Source organism: Apostichopus japonicus, chromosome 14 (genome assembly GCF_037975245.1).
Source record: "Apostichopus japonicus isolate 1M-3 chromosome 14, ASM3797524v1, whole genome shotgun sequence".
In the NCBI taxonomy this organism is placed as follows: Eukaryota; Metazoa; Echinodermata; class Holothuroidea; order Aspidochirotida; family Stichopodidae; genus Apostichopus; species Apostichopus japonicus.
In genome coordinates, this window is record NC_092574.1 from 6076489 (window position 1) to 6090894 (window position 14406).

The following is a 14406-nucleotide window of genomic DNA, read 5'->3' on the forward strand; positions in this document are numbered from 1 at the left end:
GTATTTATTTTTCTCTTTTTCCACAGTATGTAATTGACGAACAGAAAGTAGACGCTGATTCCCGGAGGAAAAAAATAGAAGCGTTGAAGGTATGATGATGAGGTGTTTTTTTTGGGTTTTTTTAAGGAAAAGAATTTCCTGAAAGTTCTATTGTTAGAACATGACAGTTCATGAAACTTTGTTTAATATGTACAGTGTTGGATAGAGGGTTTTGCCATTTCTCCCAAAAGGATCTTAATTGTGTAACAGATAGGGGGTAATGAGACTTGTATTTAAATAAGCATTTAGTAGCCTTCTTGGATATGTTTATTTTTATTTCACTTTTAGTCAATTATGTAAAGGTATAGATAAGATTTCTTAGAAGTCTCTTAGAACTTAAAATGAATCAATTTGTCAATTTTAATTTTTAAATTTTTTCCCCCCTTTTTTAACAGGCTCAAGCAGATGAAAGAGCAGCCAAACTTAAAGAACAGCTGGAGAGGCAGAGGAGAGAAATGTATGAACGAGAGCAAAAACAGTGGCAGGAACATGTAAATATATTCATGAATATTCATATATCGCACACTAGTCTGAAAGAAGGTAGAACAGTTACTATGGCAACAAGGAAATAGCATGTGTGGTCCATACAGTGTTTTGCTCTAAGAGGAGTGTTTGCTGGCATGTTTGGTGGCAGAAGTGTGTCGATAACACTGGATAACACATTTTGTACTTTTCATTCGACTGCCAAGTATTGCTGACGAAGGTCCCAGGGGGACCAAAAATTCCAATATATTTTCTAAAACTTTACTCCTTATTTGTCAATTATGAGTCATATCTTATTTCTCTGGTTTTCTCTAATAATATTTTCTTTTGGAGTAAACGTGGATTTTCATTAGATTATATATATATATATTACATCTACCCTAAACTTGGTAGCAGGTATATAGCTCCACTGTTTTTCTTTAGCTACTTTGAAGGTGCGGTAGCAGAGACAGTTGTAGGCTATGTTAATATCAGTATGTAGTTACAGTACTCAGGAGAAGAGTATAGATGTAAGAGCAGCAGGCATGTGCGGGATTTAAAAAAGGAATAATTCACGATCAACAACGAAAGCAGTTACTGTGTAATGCTGAACAGCGACATGTTGTCGAATAAATACAACTTACATCTCTGACTCACTTTGGGGAGAGTTACAATTTGTAAGATCGTCTTAAAAATGAGGGAAAATTTTGGCTTTGGTGATGAAAATACCCTTTTTTTATTGGGCTTTTTGTCAAACCAAGACATGTACCAAATGCTTGCATTAATCGGTTCACAATGCTGCTGTCTTCCATCCACATATTCACTGCAATGTAAACCAAAATGAAATATCTTGAATAACGTTTTCATCTTAGTTTGAATTTTGAAAATACCCTGGCACTTCTAAGTCGTAAAGTTGGTCATTAATTTTGAAAATACCGTAGCACATCTAAATCGAAAAGTTGGTCATTTATTTTGCAGCTTGCGAGAAAGAAGAACCAGGAGAAAGTTGAAAAACAGAAAAAGTAAGTAAAAGAAGGAAATGTAATATTCTGCTTAAATTTAAAGAATTAAAATATTGATTAACCTTTCCCATCCCTCATCTGTAAGGGTGAGATTTTGCTGTTGCCACATTTATCTGAACTGCAGAAATCAAGAACAATTATCAAAGGTTATCATCTTGACCTAACAGCTTATTACTTATTAATGAGTTGGGTTTTTTTTTTTCAAGGAACTCTCAAAAGTGAGGTTTTATCCAGAAGAGGTGATGTCCAGATGCTGCATAAAGGGAAAAAACAATAAAAGAGAATAAAGGTTCAAATTAAAATAGAAATGAGATACATGGGAGATGTTATAGTCCTTGACAGGGTTTCTCAGTAGGTGTTCTGGCTCTTGAAAGATCTCAATCTGGCCGGCAAATACAATTGGCCCTCAATTGTGGAATTTTCATTTCATTTCATTTCTTTATTCCAGTATAAATTTACAGAGATATTTATAAATAGGATAAAAATATAACAATATACAAAACATCAAAATACAGGTTAAGACATATAAAAGTTTATGAGACTAAGTTAATATTAAAAACATAAAAAGCGTTACAAAAGTTATCAAAATTATCAAGAAGCTACAACAAAGGATCTAAGAAGCTGTCTTTACCAGTTTACAAAAAGGGGCTGCTCTATAAATAAAACGATTTCTTAAAGAGTAAAAATTCTAAAACATTATCAAAAAGCTACAATAAAGGAATAATTGTGCATACTTTAGGCTTGAGAATCCTGTCGGCCTAACTTGCACATTGCTTATTCTAGGTATTGTGAAATGTTTGATTTTATCCGACCCCCTTGCTTTAACCAATGTTTCTCTCTGGCCCTTGTAGAAGATTATTTGAGAAATCCTGATCCATGATTGAATTATGATACAATTTATCATAATCTTTCACAAAATTTGTATTTTTTCCTCCCTTCTCATCTTAAATGTATGCTGCTTCTTAATATATATTTCTTCCTCTTCTTCTTCTGCTTTGCCTTGCAGCATGGCCGGTGAGATAAGACCAGCTGTTGGACCGTCCACACCCGGTAAGATGTAAACTGTTAGTCCATAGTTAATTTAAACAATATTCATGCTGTTTTTCTTCTTCATATTAACTTCAAACATAGTCTACCTCTAACCCAGGGTTGTCCAACCTACGGCCCGCGGGCCACAGTCCGGCCCGCTGCAGGGTTGCGTCCGGCCTGCCAGAGATGCTCTACGGTTCGAAATTTTAGTGAGCAGATTTATTGATAACAATTTGAAGCTATATAGTCAATCATTCGAACCTTCTGGGTCCAAAAATTTGCATACAGGTCAGTTTGTGTGACACTCTCTCAGTGGAGGGGGGGGCGGCTGGACTTTATTCATCTGTTTTATCAGGAAGGAAAATAAATCAGTGCGCTCCACGTGCAGTGCTCACTTTTTGTTGCCTTGGGCTTCGGGCAAAAAATGGAGCGTAGGGTTCATGCGGCCCCCTCCTTCATCATAATCATTCCATGTGGCCCTCCTCTGCAAAAGGTTGGACAACCCTGCTATTATCATATCTACTTGGAAGTTGGATATGTCACTACAGCTAATCACTTCTATGTTGAATGTTCTTTACAATGTCTTGGTAGTATTTTTCTCTCACAACAAAGAAAAAAAATGATATGTAGGGATGGTCGGGCGGTAATGAGCTTAAGTCGCTTGGCTGGTAATAACGATATTTAAGTGACAAAATAACCATTTTATTTGTCTTGGTGAATCTTCATATGGGATAGCATCTTAAAAAATGTCAGAGAAGAACAGTACATGTTGGATGATAGCCATTCTGTGGAATCTATTTACTATTTTATCAAAAAGGATTTGCTTTATTCGCTATAGTTGATATAAGAATTTATCCCCCTGGAGGCTGAATATACAGTTTTTCATTTCTTCATTTGTAGGTGTGTCTATGACCGGTGTACTCCAAGATGTTGGGGTCAACATAAAGGTAAGGGTGTTACATGTCATTCAACATAGAAAAAAAAAATATATATACTCTAACATAAAAAGTAGAGGTGAGCTTCTGTGGAGTAACCAACTTTAAGCATCAGTCATTCACTTGCTTTTTCAATAAGAGCAAAATGTACGAAGGCATTTGATAAATGTAATAAAAAACAGTTCGTTTCATTTCATTTATTTGTTTCTCTTCAGTGTACAAAACTTTAAATAGTGACAAAAGTAATACTAATTAACAAGTCGGACAAGTGTTGTCTTCCTGCTATAGCAGCAACGAACTACCATTTTGAGTTTTGTCAGTTTGTATCATGTGATCACATGTAACATACTTCAGGTTAGAGAATAAATAAAATAAAAGGAGGGGGGGGGAATTCGGAATAAGGAGGTATTAAAAACAGCGATTGGAGGATGCCACTGTCTTGTAACAGAGTGATTTCTAACAGGCTTCTTATATTCTTCCAATGATGATGGAGAAAATGTTAGAAGTGAATTCAGTAAAGTGGTTACATTATAATCAGTGGAGTATACCTCACTATAGGAGGGAGTGTGCATGATGTTACTGTGTATTGGACCAGCAGGGAATATCTGGCATCATAGAATAGGTGATTTCACTTCAGTTTTGCTTGGCGAAAAATTACAAAAAAAGGGAGACGTGTTCTAAGAAATTAACCAAATACAGAACCCAAATCATATCTCCGATTTGTTGGTCTGTTTCTAAGTTTTCTGTCGATCATTTCATTTGTAGACTGCAGCACCTCAAAAACCTGAGCCAGTTGAACCTCCTTCATCCCATGAGCAGGTCAGTCGCTAGGTTTTGGTGAAATCTTATCTATGCACTTACGTAGCAGTTTTGTCCATTTGGCTTTACAATACACCATAATTCATACAGTTAATGAAGATGGGAGTGTGAGAATGCAAGCGTTGGGGGGGGGGGAGGGGATGGTGAGGCCAGAAGTCCTTTCTATATATGACCCTCATGTCTTATCCAAGGAGATTACAACGTAACCTTTGAAATACACCAACTTCTGATCTTTTTTATTTTTATTTATTTATTTATTTATTTATATTTATATTTATTTATATTTATTTATGTTATTTTTAAATTTATTTTTATTTGTTTATTTATTTATTTATATTTATTTTTTATTAATTTTTTATTAATTTTTTAATTTTTTAAAATATTTTTTAACAGCCTGAAAGCCAGCTGGCCGCAGAGAGGAAGAAATGGGGAGGGGGAGATGGGAAGAACTTGAACCTTGCCAGACTACCTCTGCAGGAAACAGCATCCAACATGGAAGGTACAGTTACGAGTCAGTTCTGTTTGTTTTACATTCAAAGAGTAAGAGAAATCTGTTAACAAAATTCCCTGTGGTTTAGAGTAGGTAATAAGAACTAGAGGGCCTGATGTTTGTGTCCTAGCAGGACTCAGTTTCCTCTGAATAAGATCAAAGTCTGGCATTTTTAAATCTTTATGATTTTACAATTAAATAACATTCACATATACAGTTAAAAAAAAGTTTGTTTTTTTGTTGTAAAATATGAGTAGACATATATGCTCTCCATTCTCTTGCTTTGTGCATTTTTCAAAAAATTTGTCGGATTCTCGTCTCCTTTCAGTTACAAGTGCAGCCGATGTCGTGACCAAGTATGAAAAGCAAGCAACGGTATCTACAAATAAGACCAAAGCTCAGCCCTCACCACAGATCGCTTCCGAGGAAAAGGGCGATCCACCAAGCCAAGCTCCGAGGAAGAAGTGGGGTGCACCTGTCGTGGGTCAGCCCGTCAAGGAATCGGTGGAGGATCAGGCGATCAGGAAAAAGTGGGCTTCACCGGGAAGTACCGTTTTAGGGGTGCTGCAAAATGCAGAGATTCAAGCCACCACAATGACCATAAGCAGTGGAGAAGGGGGTAAGTAGGGGTCCTATGGCTGAGTGGAAGTTGGGCATTGGTTTAGTCTTTCTGTGTCAATGACTGGCACGGCTGGAGAGGTTTCTAACTGTAGCATTCTGGTAGGAAGTAAATTACTGCACTTTTGGGGTGGAGGGAAGTAGATGTTATGTAGTTGATAGCATGGGGATGGGTTCTGAGTTATTGTGATGGTGATGGCTGGTAGAGAGGTGATGGAATGGGGAGGGGTTTGGAGTTATTGTGGTGATGGCTGGTACAGAGGTGATGGAATGGGGATGAGTTTGGAGTTATTGTGGTGATGTATGGTACAGAGGTGATAGATAGGGGATGGGTTTCACAGTAGTTGGTGTCTGAAGATGGGGTTAGTTATCGCACATGGGTGTGAGAAGTTAATTTGGAAAGAAAATGTGTCAGCAGTGATTATAAAATAAAGCCAGAGACCTTTTTGAGCACTGATAAGCGAATGATTTATCATGATAGTAACTGCAGACAATTGTGAGAGTTGACCACAAATGTGGATGATTTGAAGAAAAAAACATGGTGTGATACAAAGTAGTTTTGAATTACCCCTCTCTAGATTGGAAATGATGGGGAAAATTTACCCCCACCCCCTTCCACCACCACTCCACCATATTCAACAATTTCACCTCTCCACTCTTACCTCTTGTTCCCCCCTCACTTAATCTGTCCATCTTCTCTTTGTCCGTTGGTGTCTCTGAATTCACTTAATTACTAATTCTGTTGTATACACATAGTAAGCAGTTTCCTTTTAGAGCAGGGTTTCCCTAACAATATCCCCCCACGAACCCCCTGTGGATGTCAGAGTCGTCCACAAACCCCCAACTTTTCAAGACACGATCTGAGTCATTATTATACTATGACACGCATAACAGTGCTTCGTAATAGATCAAGTTCATAGTGTAATAATGTAATGAAAAATGAACGGTACGGTACTAATATTGCAACATATGCGTATGGAATGCGAAAAGAGTTTGTCGATAGGTACAACTTTTGCACATGACTAAATTATATGATATATCAGATTTTAGTTCAAGAAAAAGTACTCTAGTTTTGACTTTAAGAAACGTCTCACGAAGCCCCTGGGATTGACTATCGCAGCCCCTGGGGGTTCATGTACCCCAGTTAGGGAACCCCTGTTTTAGAGCATATTTGTCACCTACCAGTCTTTTTCCTTTTCAGATCATGTCAATACACAGGCTAGTGGGCCTTTGGGAGTCACTATGGTTAAGAAGAAGGGAACCACTTCACCAACTGCAGTCTCCAAGACCATCGTTATCAAAGAAAAAGGTGTCGACTCAGGTAGACTCATTATTAATTTACTCATGACTCAGACAATCGGTCAGTGTTCCATCTTACCAAAGTGTGATTTATCTTTAATTTCCTAAAAATAGGAAAATCATCTAGATTTTCTTTTTTCATTTCAGGTACATGTGTAATGATTTTTTCACTTTTAGCATGTCCTTTTATACACTGATATGTTTATGCTATGCTTTTTCATTCCATCCCTCCTTGGTTAATAATACATGTTAGTCAGAGTGGTTTTATGTGTTCTTCTTTGTATGGCAATTGAGGTTCCTTCAAGAAAATTGTCATCTGTCTCAGTTACTGTGCTCATTAAGAAAGTTTGTGCAGTGAGACTAATATTAGCTAGGTGTCCATAACTTGGATGTTACGTGATACTTAACCGAAGACCTGAAATTGTGAGAAAACTTGTTGTGGGACTCTGGATAGGAATTTATATATCTTAGACCACTGGATAATCAATTTACAGATAATCCCTGATACTGGGATATGTTTGAGATAAGCATCATCAGATGAAGTAAATAAATACCTGAAGTAATTAAGGAAGTAAGTAATTTGATAAATACTTTTTCAGTCATATCTCTGTGCTATATGTTAGCTGTTTTTAATAGAATGATGTCGTTTGTATTTTTATTTCTAAATGTTTCTCATTTACTAATGATGGAGCTTTCACCTTAGACACCAAACACTGGATTTAAACTTTTAATGACTGTGTATAAAACCATGAATGGTTTTTGCTTTTTTTCAGAATGCCAAAACCTTTCCCAATTTTCAGTTCTCCTTTTTTATTTCTGTTCCTATAATTATGGTGCACTTTACTTGTATGTCTGTGTCGATGTGTTTGTAGATAATGTGGAAATTGTAGAAGCTAAAGATGAAGACATCGTGAAGGATAAACCGGAAACAGCCAATCCAAAGACCGCATGGAGCGAAGAAGTGACCTCTGACCTCTCAAATGGGGCAGAAGGTCAGTTTTTTTTTTACTTCATGTTTTGCATAGTTTGTAGCATTCCGTTGTTTTCTTCAATGTGTCAGTGTTGGTTGTTTGGTAAAATCCATTTCCATAATATCTGTGAGTATATGAAATAAGTCTTTAAACCAGTCTCACAGAATGCTCTTTTCCCTATCCAGTTTCACAGTGCGTTTTCATTGCGTTTGCCCACTGTTCCTTTCTGTATTTTGCTGCTACTTCAATGTATTTTTTTGTGCGTACTGCTATCATTATTTCTTTCACAGTGAGTGATCAACTAGGAAAGCCTTTGGAGGTTTCTACTCTCTTCCAGTCTCATCAACAGTTTCTTTATTTATTTATTTAATTTTACCTGTATCCTTTATGATACATAGTATTAATACCATCTCTACAATATGTGTATGCTAAGCTCTGTAGAAATTGTATGTATAGACATATCTATTTCATATAGATATATATAAACTCAATATTAAGATATAATATGTACACTAAAAACCTACTAAGAAAAGTCAATAGATGCCCTCACCAGTTATATACCTCCTCAGTCAACCCCAGCCACCTTTCAGGTATTGTGTATCTGTTTACTTTCACTTTTGGCAGTGAGCATTCATATTGTTTGTCAGTGGTGAGATAAAGATGGATTCAAAAGGTTTTGTTTGTACCTTCTGCTTCTTCTTACTACTAAAGGCAAATCGAATCCAGATGCAAACACTGTCAATACAGAGGAAAATTCCAAAGATGCAAGCAAAGATGACACATCAGAGGCTGGAGTCGACAGCAAAGATGGAAGGTCAGAGGTTGATTCTGCAGTGGAAAGCAAAGATGGAAGGTCAGAGGTCGATTCTGCAGTGAAAAGCAGAGATGGAAGGTCAGAGGTCGATTCTGGAGTCGAAAGCAGAGATGGAAGGTCGGAGGTCGATATTGGAGTTGACAGCAGAGATGGAAGGTCAGAGGTCGATACTAATGTTATCCCAGAGTCACCAAAGCAAGGTAAGGTAGATTGGTGTACTTGAATGCAGGTAATAGATTGTCATCATATTATTAGATGTGCAACCAAGTGGACATGTATGTACCATGTATTTACCATGTATTGACCATGTATCTACCTATATTCACCATGTATGTACCATGTGTATATGTGTAGGAGTGTGTATTAATGACTCTGACTTTTCTAGGAAATTCAACAGAGGTCATACTTAATGTATGACTCACCCATATAATGTGTACTCTACATTCAACCCCAATATACTTAATGTTTTGAGTGGATCATATTTGAGGTCAAGGGGGCATACTTGTGAGGTCAAGGGTTAAATAAAAGTAAAAAATGTTCTATGGAAAGACAGACGACCTTACTGGCCCACATGGTTGACTTCTCAGTTCTTTGTTATGGTGGCAATAAATATCTTTCTTAAAATTCCAGATGTGGGTGACCCTGTCGTTGTTATGCCGTCTTTGCCTGTTGTAAGACCACTGAGTGCTCCTTCATCGAGAGATGGTACCCAAAGATGTAAGTTAGACAATCATCGAACTCAATTCTCATAGATTATCTAGGGCTCCTTCCATCCAGGGATAATAACCAACTTTGTCAGAATTTTACAAAATTTACTCCTGCTAAGACCATGGAATGCCACTTCCACCCTGGAATAACAATTAAGCTCTTAAGTAACCAATAATGAAATTTAATCTTATCGAGTGTTGTTCTTTCCAGGGATAGTAACAAAGTTTCTTTTATATGTTGTAGCTGTCATGGAAATATAATTCTTCAACCAGATATATGTCTGTTGTTCTGCAGTCGCAATATGGCTAACTAAACTTGTATGTAGCATAAAGGCTCGGTTACTCGGTTCACTTTGTGTAATATGTTACTTTCTGTGTGGATATGTAAATCAATGGTAGGCAAATGTTGTATAATAGATCATGTCATTATGTTTCCATGGTTTTCATAGTGGGGGGGTGGGGAGGGGGGCTAGACATATGTTAAGTCCTCAAGATAATGGTCGTTTTATTTGTGACAAAGTTACAAAGTCGTCATGTCATATGTAGGTTGGTAGACATGTGTGAAGTTGTCATAAGACAGTGGCATTTCATCTGTGGTAATGTTGCAAAAGTCAACATAGTAGAGCGACATTTCATTTAGTTAATGTCAGCAGTCTTATGCCCTACATAATTGTCATCCTGGCAAAGCCCTCATAATTAGATCAGCGATGTGTTATTGTACTGCCATAGTGGCGAGGTACATTTAAGTAGCGGTCCGGTTGGTGCTGTCTAGGTGAATTGGTAATCACGTTTTTGTATTTCTGCTTGGGTATCAATTGTCTGCCTCTGGTTGCCATGGTATTGTACTAGTCTCATTTTCAAGACAATGATTGGGAACTTGGAGATTTGTTTAATACCTTCCCTCCCCTGGTTAGAACTATGCAGTGATGTGACCTGCTGATGAGATAGAATAGCTATGTCAATACGTGCCTGCATGTAAGGATGCCCGTAATGATCATTTGGTTTCATGTAAAGTGCTATATGTATCAATGTTGTTGTGATATTTGTGTGTGCATGGTTGATTCACAGCATCAGTTCTGATGACATATTTTGTCAAACATTATTCGAGTCTCTCAAGTATCCAATTACGTACGGTAATTACTTTACTGTAAAATGTTTGTAACTGATGAAACCCTCAACTCTAAAATAGTTTCAGAAGTGATTTGATTGTTCCAAAATCGTAATACTGTCTTGGAAATGAAAGCCCTCCTCATAGGACGAGATCAACTCCGTCCATCTTTACTCCGTTAGATGAAGAGACCGATATCGATGCCGTCGATGAGAAACAGAAGACAGAGGAAAATAAAGAGAAACAAGTAGAGCAAGAAATAGACATCCCAGACTCAAGTCTGCATGTGACTTGTAACGATGACATTTCAAAAAGTTCTGTAACTAATAGCAACGATAGTGAACCCTGTGACTCGACATCGGTGAGAGATGCTGAAATCGTTATTGGGAATGAAAACTCTCTAAAAAATGATCAAGTTTTGAGTGAGGAACAGTCTCAAAGTCATGGGACGGAGAAAATGATCAACAGGAAAGCTGATGATGAAGGTATATGACAGTTTAGACTCACAGAATACTAACACACACACACTCACATTAAAAAAAAAAATTTCAACTAACATTGTGACAGCATTGTTGGCCCAGAAATAGCCAACAATTTTTGCTCAGACTGTGAATGGAACCGGCTTCACTTTTGACCTTAAAAGGTTTTTTGCAGCTATATTTTAGCATCTCACCATCCCAAAGTTTCTAGCTGGTATTTCTGGCTGGTTTACCAACCAGACTGACATATTTAAATTTTACAAGGGAAGGTTTTTTGGGGGGATTCACATTTTTGACCTGCTTGAAAACTAACCAGCCAAACAGGGCATCCATCTTTAAAACCATCAGTTATTGATGAGATGGTGGAATATTATATAATATTACTTCCGGGAAGAGATTGAAAACTGTTACAGCCAAGTCATTGTGTTGCTCCATTTACAGCTGCTCTGGTTTTTGTACTAAACAAACACGGCATATTGACATATTTGTTTCCCCTTTTTCTTTTGTTTTTACTCTTGTGTTTACATTGTTTTTGTGTTTGTTTGCATTATTTTGCTGTGCTTGATTTAGCACCTTAAAGATTGCTGTACTAACCCCTACACATTAGGTGCTTCCATGACCCTTCCTTATCCCATCCCACCCCCCCCCAACTCCTTGAACATCACTCAGTAATGCTTGATTTGATATTGCGTTAACTTGTTACCGGGTTAGCACAACAGACCTCTCATGAAAGTTACTTCCATAACACATTTTTTGAATTTGTTTAATGGAATACCACCAGACTTTTTGTTGTATTGTCATCATGTTGTTCACTAACTCTCCTCACAAGTTGAGAAAGATTATCGTAAAACCCATCAATCTCAGATGACTGTTGTTTATAGCAATTGATTGCCGAGGCTTGTTGAGGGAGGTAAACCATGCACATAAACATAATGGTGTCATGCTGTATAGTTCTGTGGTTCTGTGGTTCATGAGCTTTTTCTGCGATTTCGCGGAATATCCATGATTACTGTTCTACCTCGGGGACAAAAACTATTATCCTAACACACTATAGCATATGAAAACTGGAGCCTATACTGCAATTTTTGCAAAGTTCCGTGATTTTTTTTTTACCCCAGGCTCATCCCTGCCTTTTGCTTGCGTCTTCTAATTCAACAAAAGCATTCGACACCAGAATAACAATCCTGAAAGCAGTGACAGTCTTTATTTAACATATTTAACGTTTTATGCCATCTCAAATCCTGCTTTCAACCCCTCGCCCCTCCCCCCTCAACCCCCTTTCCAACTTCGTATGTATTTGCATATATTGAAATATTTATTATACAACTCATTTGCTGGCCGGCTTCACATGATCTTGTCTCCAAAATATGCTTTCCTTTGGAATCTGATCCATATATGTTTAAGTTTTATGATCGTATAATTATTTGCACTCCTCATATATCTTGTCAATTGCTATTTGGGTTTTAATGTTATATCTCTTACATATCAATGTGATATCAATATTTGTAATTCTATTGTTGGTATCTTCACTTTTTACAGCTCTTGTCAGTAAAGTGAACTTGGAGGATGAAGACTCTGAGCAAGAGGATACTGCTCCTGAATCCCAGTAAGTCTTATTTTTGTGATAAAGCACCCCATTCAACTCTCCACACACCAGCCACCCTTCATCAACTGCTCCCTCACCAACCCCTCCATCACCCTCCTCCCCTCAACTCATCCCCTTCACAAGGTTGAAAATGCATTTCCCAGTTCACCACCCCCTTTTTCTCATCACCACTCACCTCTCCATCCCTTTCCTCATCAATGGTCACCTCACCGTACCCTCCTCCCCCTTCCTAACCTCCGCCTGTGGAGATTCCCTTGGAGCCTCAATCCTTGTATTAGATGTGTATTATGATATTGTCTTCATCTTGTAATGGACACAATAGAATTCAGTGATAGTATTTTTTTTGCTCTAACATGCGACAAGATTCGCTAAGCCATGTGTTTTTTTTTTAGTTTTCAAGTAAATGTCATTAGAACTTGGTCAATACTGTGTTGTTTTTCTAGTTTCTGATGGTCCAATCAGGTTCATTTATCAGTTATCCCATTTTTCCATTGGCATCTTGAAAATGCATTGAAAGCATGAAACGATTTAGTTTTCATGATTTGTTTTATATTTGCATATATAATGAGTGAAATGTTTGTCCTTCTTACCAGAAATTTACAAAAATCAGGAGCAGTTGTCTCTGGTCTTACTGTTGGAACCTTTGATGCAGATTCAAGAGTAAGTAGTTTAATTTTACTACAGCCTAGCGTTTCTACCAAGATACTGCTCCCTCGCTTACCAAGTTCTTCTACCTACTATATGTATTGGTTATAATGAAAGGGTTCATAGATGATTGTTTAAAGGACTTGAAGAACCCCCACCCCCCCCCCCCTCAGCTTTTACGCTACAATCTTGATCACACTTGTGGGGTCAGGATCCTTCCAGAGAGAGAGAGATTAAGATTGTGGGGACTGATCCCAGGTATGCAAGCATTTACACTACCTCTGTCGAGGTTTCGTTCTAGCTCGTCTCAACCTTCCTGAGAAAAAGATTACGATTATAGGGACTGATCCCAAGTACGCAAGCGTTTACATTACCTCTGTCGAGGTTTCGTTCTAGCTCATCTCAACCTTCTCGAGAGAGAGATTATGATTGTGGGGACTATTCCCCCTTTTTTTCTTTGTTTTATTCCCTCTTGACGTTATATTATCCTCCGCAGCTTTTACGAACATGTTCGTTACCAGACCTCAGCAAACTCTTTCGTACTACATTGGCTTTCAATCCATTCTTTGAGGTAGAGCAGCAAGTCCTAGCTGCGGCCGCCCAGACTCTTAATATCGTGAACACCCAGGAGGATGAAGAGACCCTCAGTGATGGCGGAGATGAAGCAGGCAGCGGGTGAGTCCCAACTCACTCTATCTAAAATAATAGTCTGAAAATACTGCCATTTAAAAGGTTCCCCCAAGATACCAACCCTGCACACCTGTTGACTTGTCTTTTGTTTTTCCTCAGATTTATTGTCGAATTTATTGATTTTTCAATATGAATCCAAACTCACAAAGAATTTAGAAGTAGCAACATAAAATTGTGAAGAGTATGATCACTTTTCAAATACAGTTTCCCTCAAATGTTCGTTCCTAAGTGAGGGTAGGTTTTGTCGTTATTCAATTTTGTTGGATCGGGAGGAAGGGGGCTAAATGGGCACTGGAAGGTGATCTATGTTGAAGACAAAACCGACTGTTCTCTTCAGATTTCTCTGTCCTGCAGATGATAGTGAAATTTGTGATAACTCCCCCCAACAATCCAGAATATATTTGTTCCGTTTCGGAAAAGTTCAAAGGTCGTGTCAGAGGGCTGCCGTCTTGTCCAACATGTGGTATCATAGTATCTCCATCAGGGGGAAGTTTGCTTCCTCACCATACTTTCAAATGAAATTATAAAGTTAGTAAGTTAAGATCTTGTCACTTGAGACAATTACCAGCAATATAAAATTATAAAATAGTTTGAATTTTTTTTTAACAATCTCAAATACCTCCCTATATCGAGAAATGGAGTACTCGTGTCGTGACATTAATCCTAGCCCCTT

At 37.7% G+C, this 14406-nt stretch overlaps 1 protein-coding gene across 9 annotated transcripts in view; it reads left to right on the forward strand.

Moving 5' to 3' along the window:
- Positions 1-14406, forward strand: part of LOC139979685 (serine/threonine-protein kinase Nek1-like) — a 40596-nt gene that overhangs the window by 18993 nt on the left and 7197 nt on the right. For 7 of the 9 annotated variants that reach the window (XM_071990710.1, XM_071990713.1, XM_071990716.1 and 4 more), the window contains 16 exons: positions 27-89; positions 435-530; positions 1480-1523; positions 2530-2573; positions 3453-3499; positions 4253-4306; positions 4700-4805; positions 5125-5415; positions 6616-6735; positions 7586-7705; positions 8396-8698; positions 9129-9215; positions 10496-10798; positions 12332-12398; positions 12992-13058; positions 13540-13718. In XM_071990710.1, the coding sequence (XP_071846811.1) occupies positions 27-89; positions 435-530; positions 1480-1523; positions 2530-2573; positions 3453-3499; positions 4253-4306; positions 4700-4805; positions 5125-5415; positions 6616-6735; positions 7586-7705; positions 8396-8698; positions 9129-9215; positions 10496-10798; positions 12332-12398; positions 12992-13058; positions 13540-13718 (1991 nt within the window). The remainder of the gene's footprint in view (positions 1-26; positions 90-434; positions 531-1479; positions 1524-2529; positions 2574-3452; positions 3500-4252; positions 4307-4699; positions 4806-5124; positions 5416-6615; positions 6736-7585; positions 7706-8395; positions 8699-9128; positions 9216-10495; positions 10799-12331; positions 12399-12991; positions 13059-13539; positions 13719-14406) is intronic. The other 2 variants (XM_071990719.1, XM_071990717.1) reach the window with 2 other exon arrangements.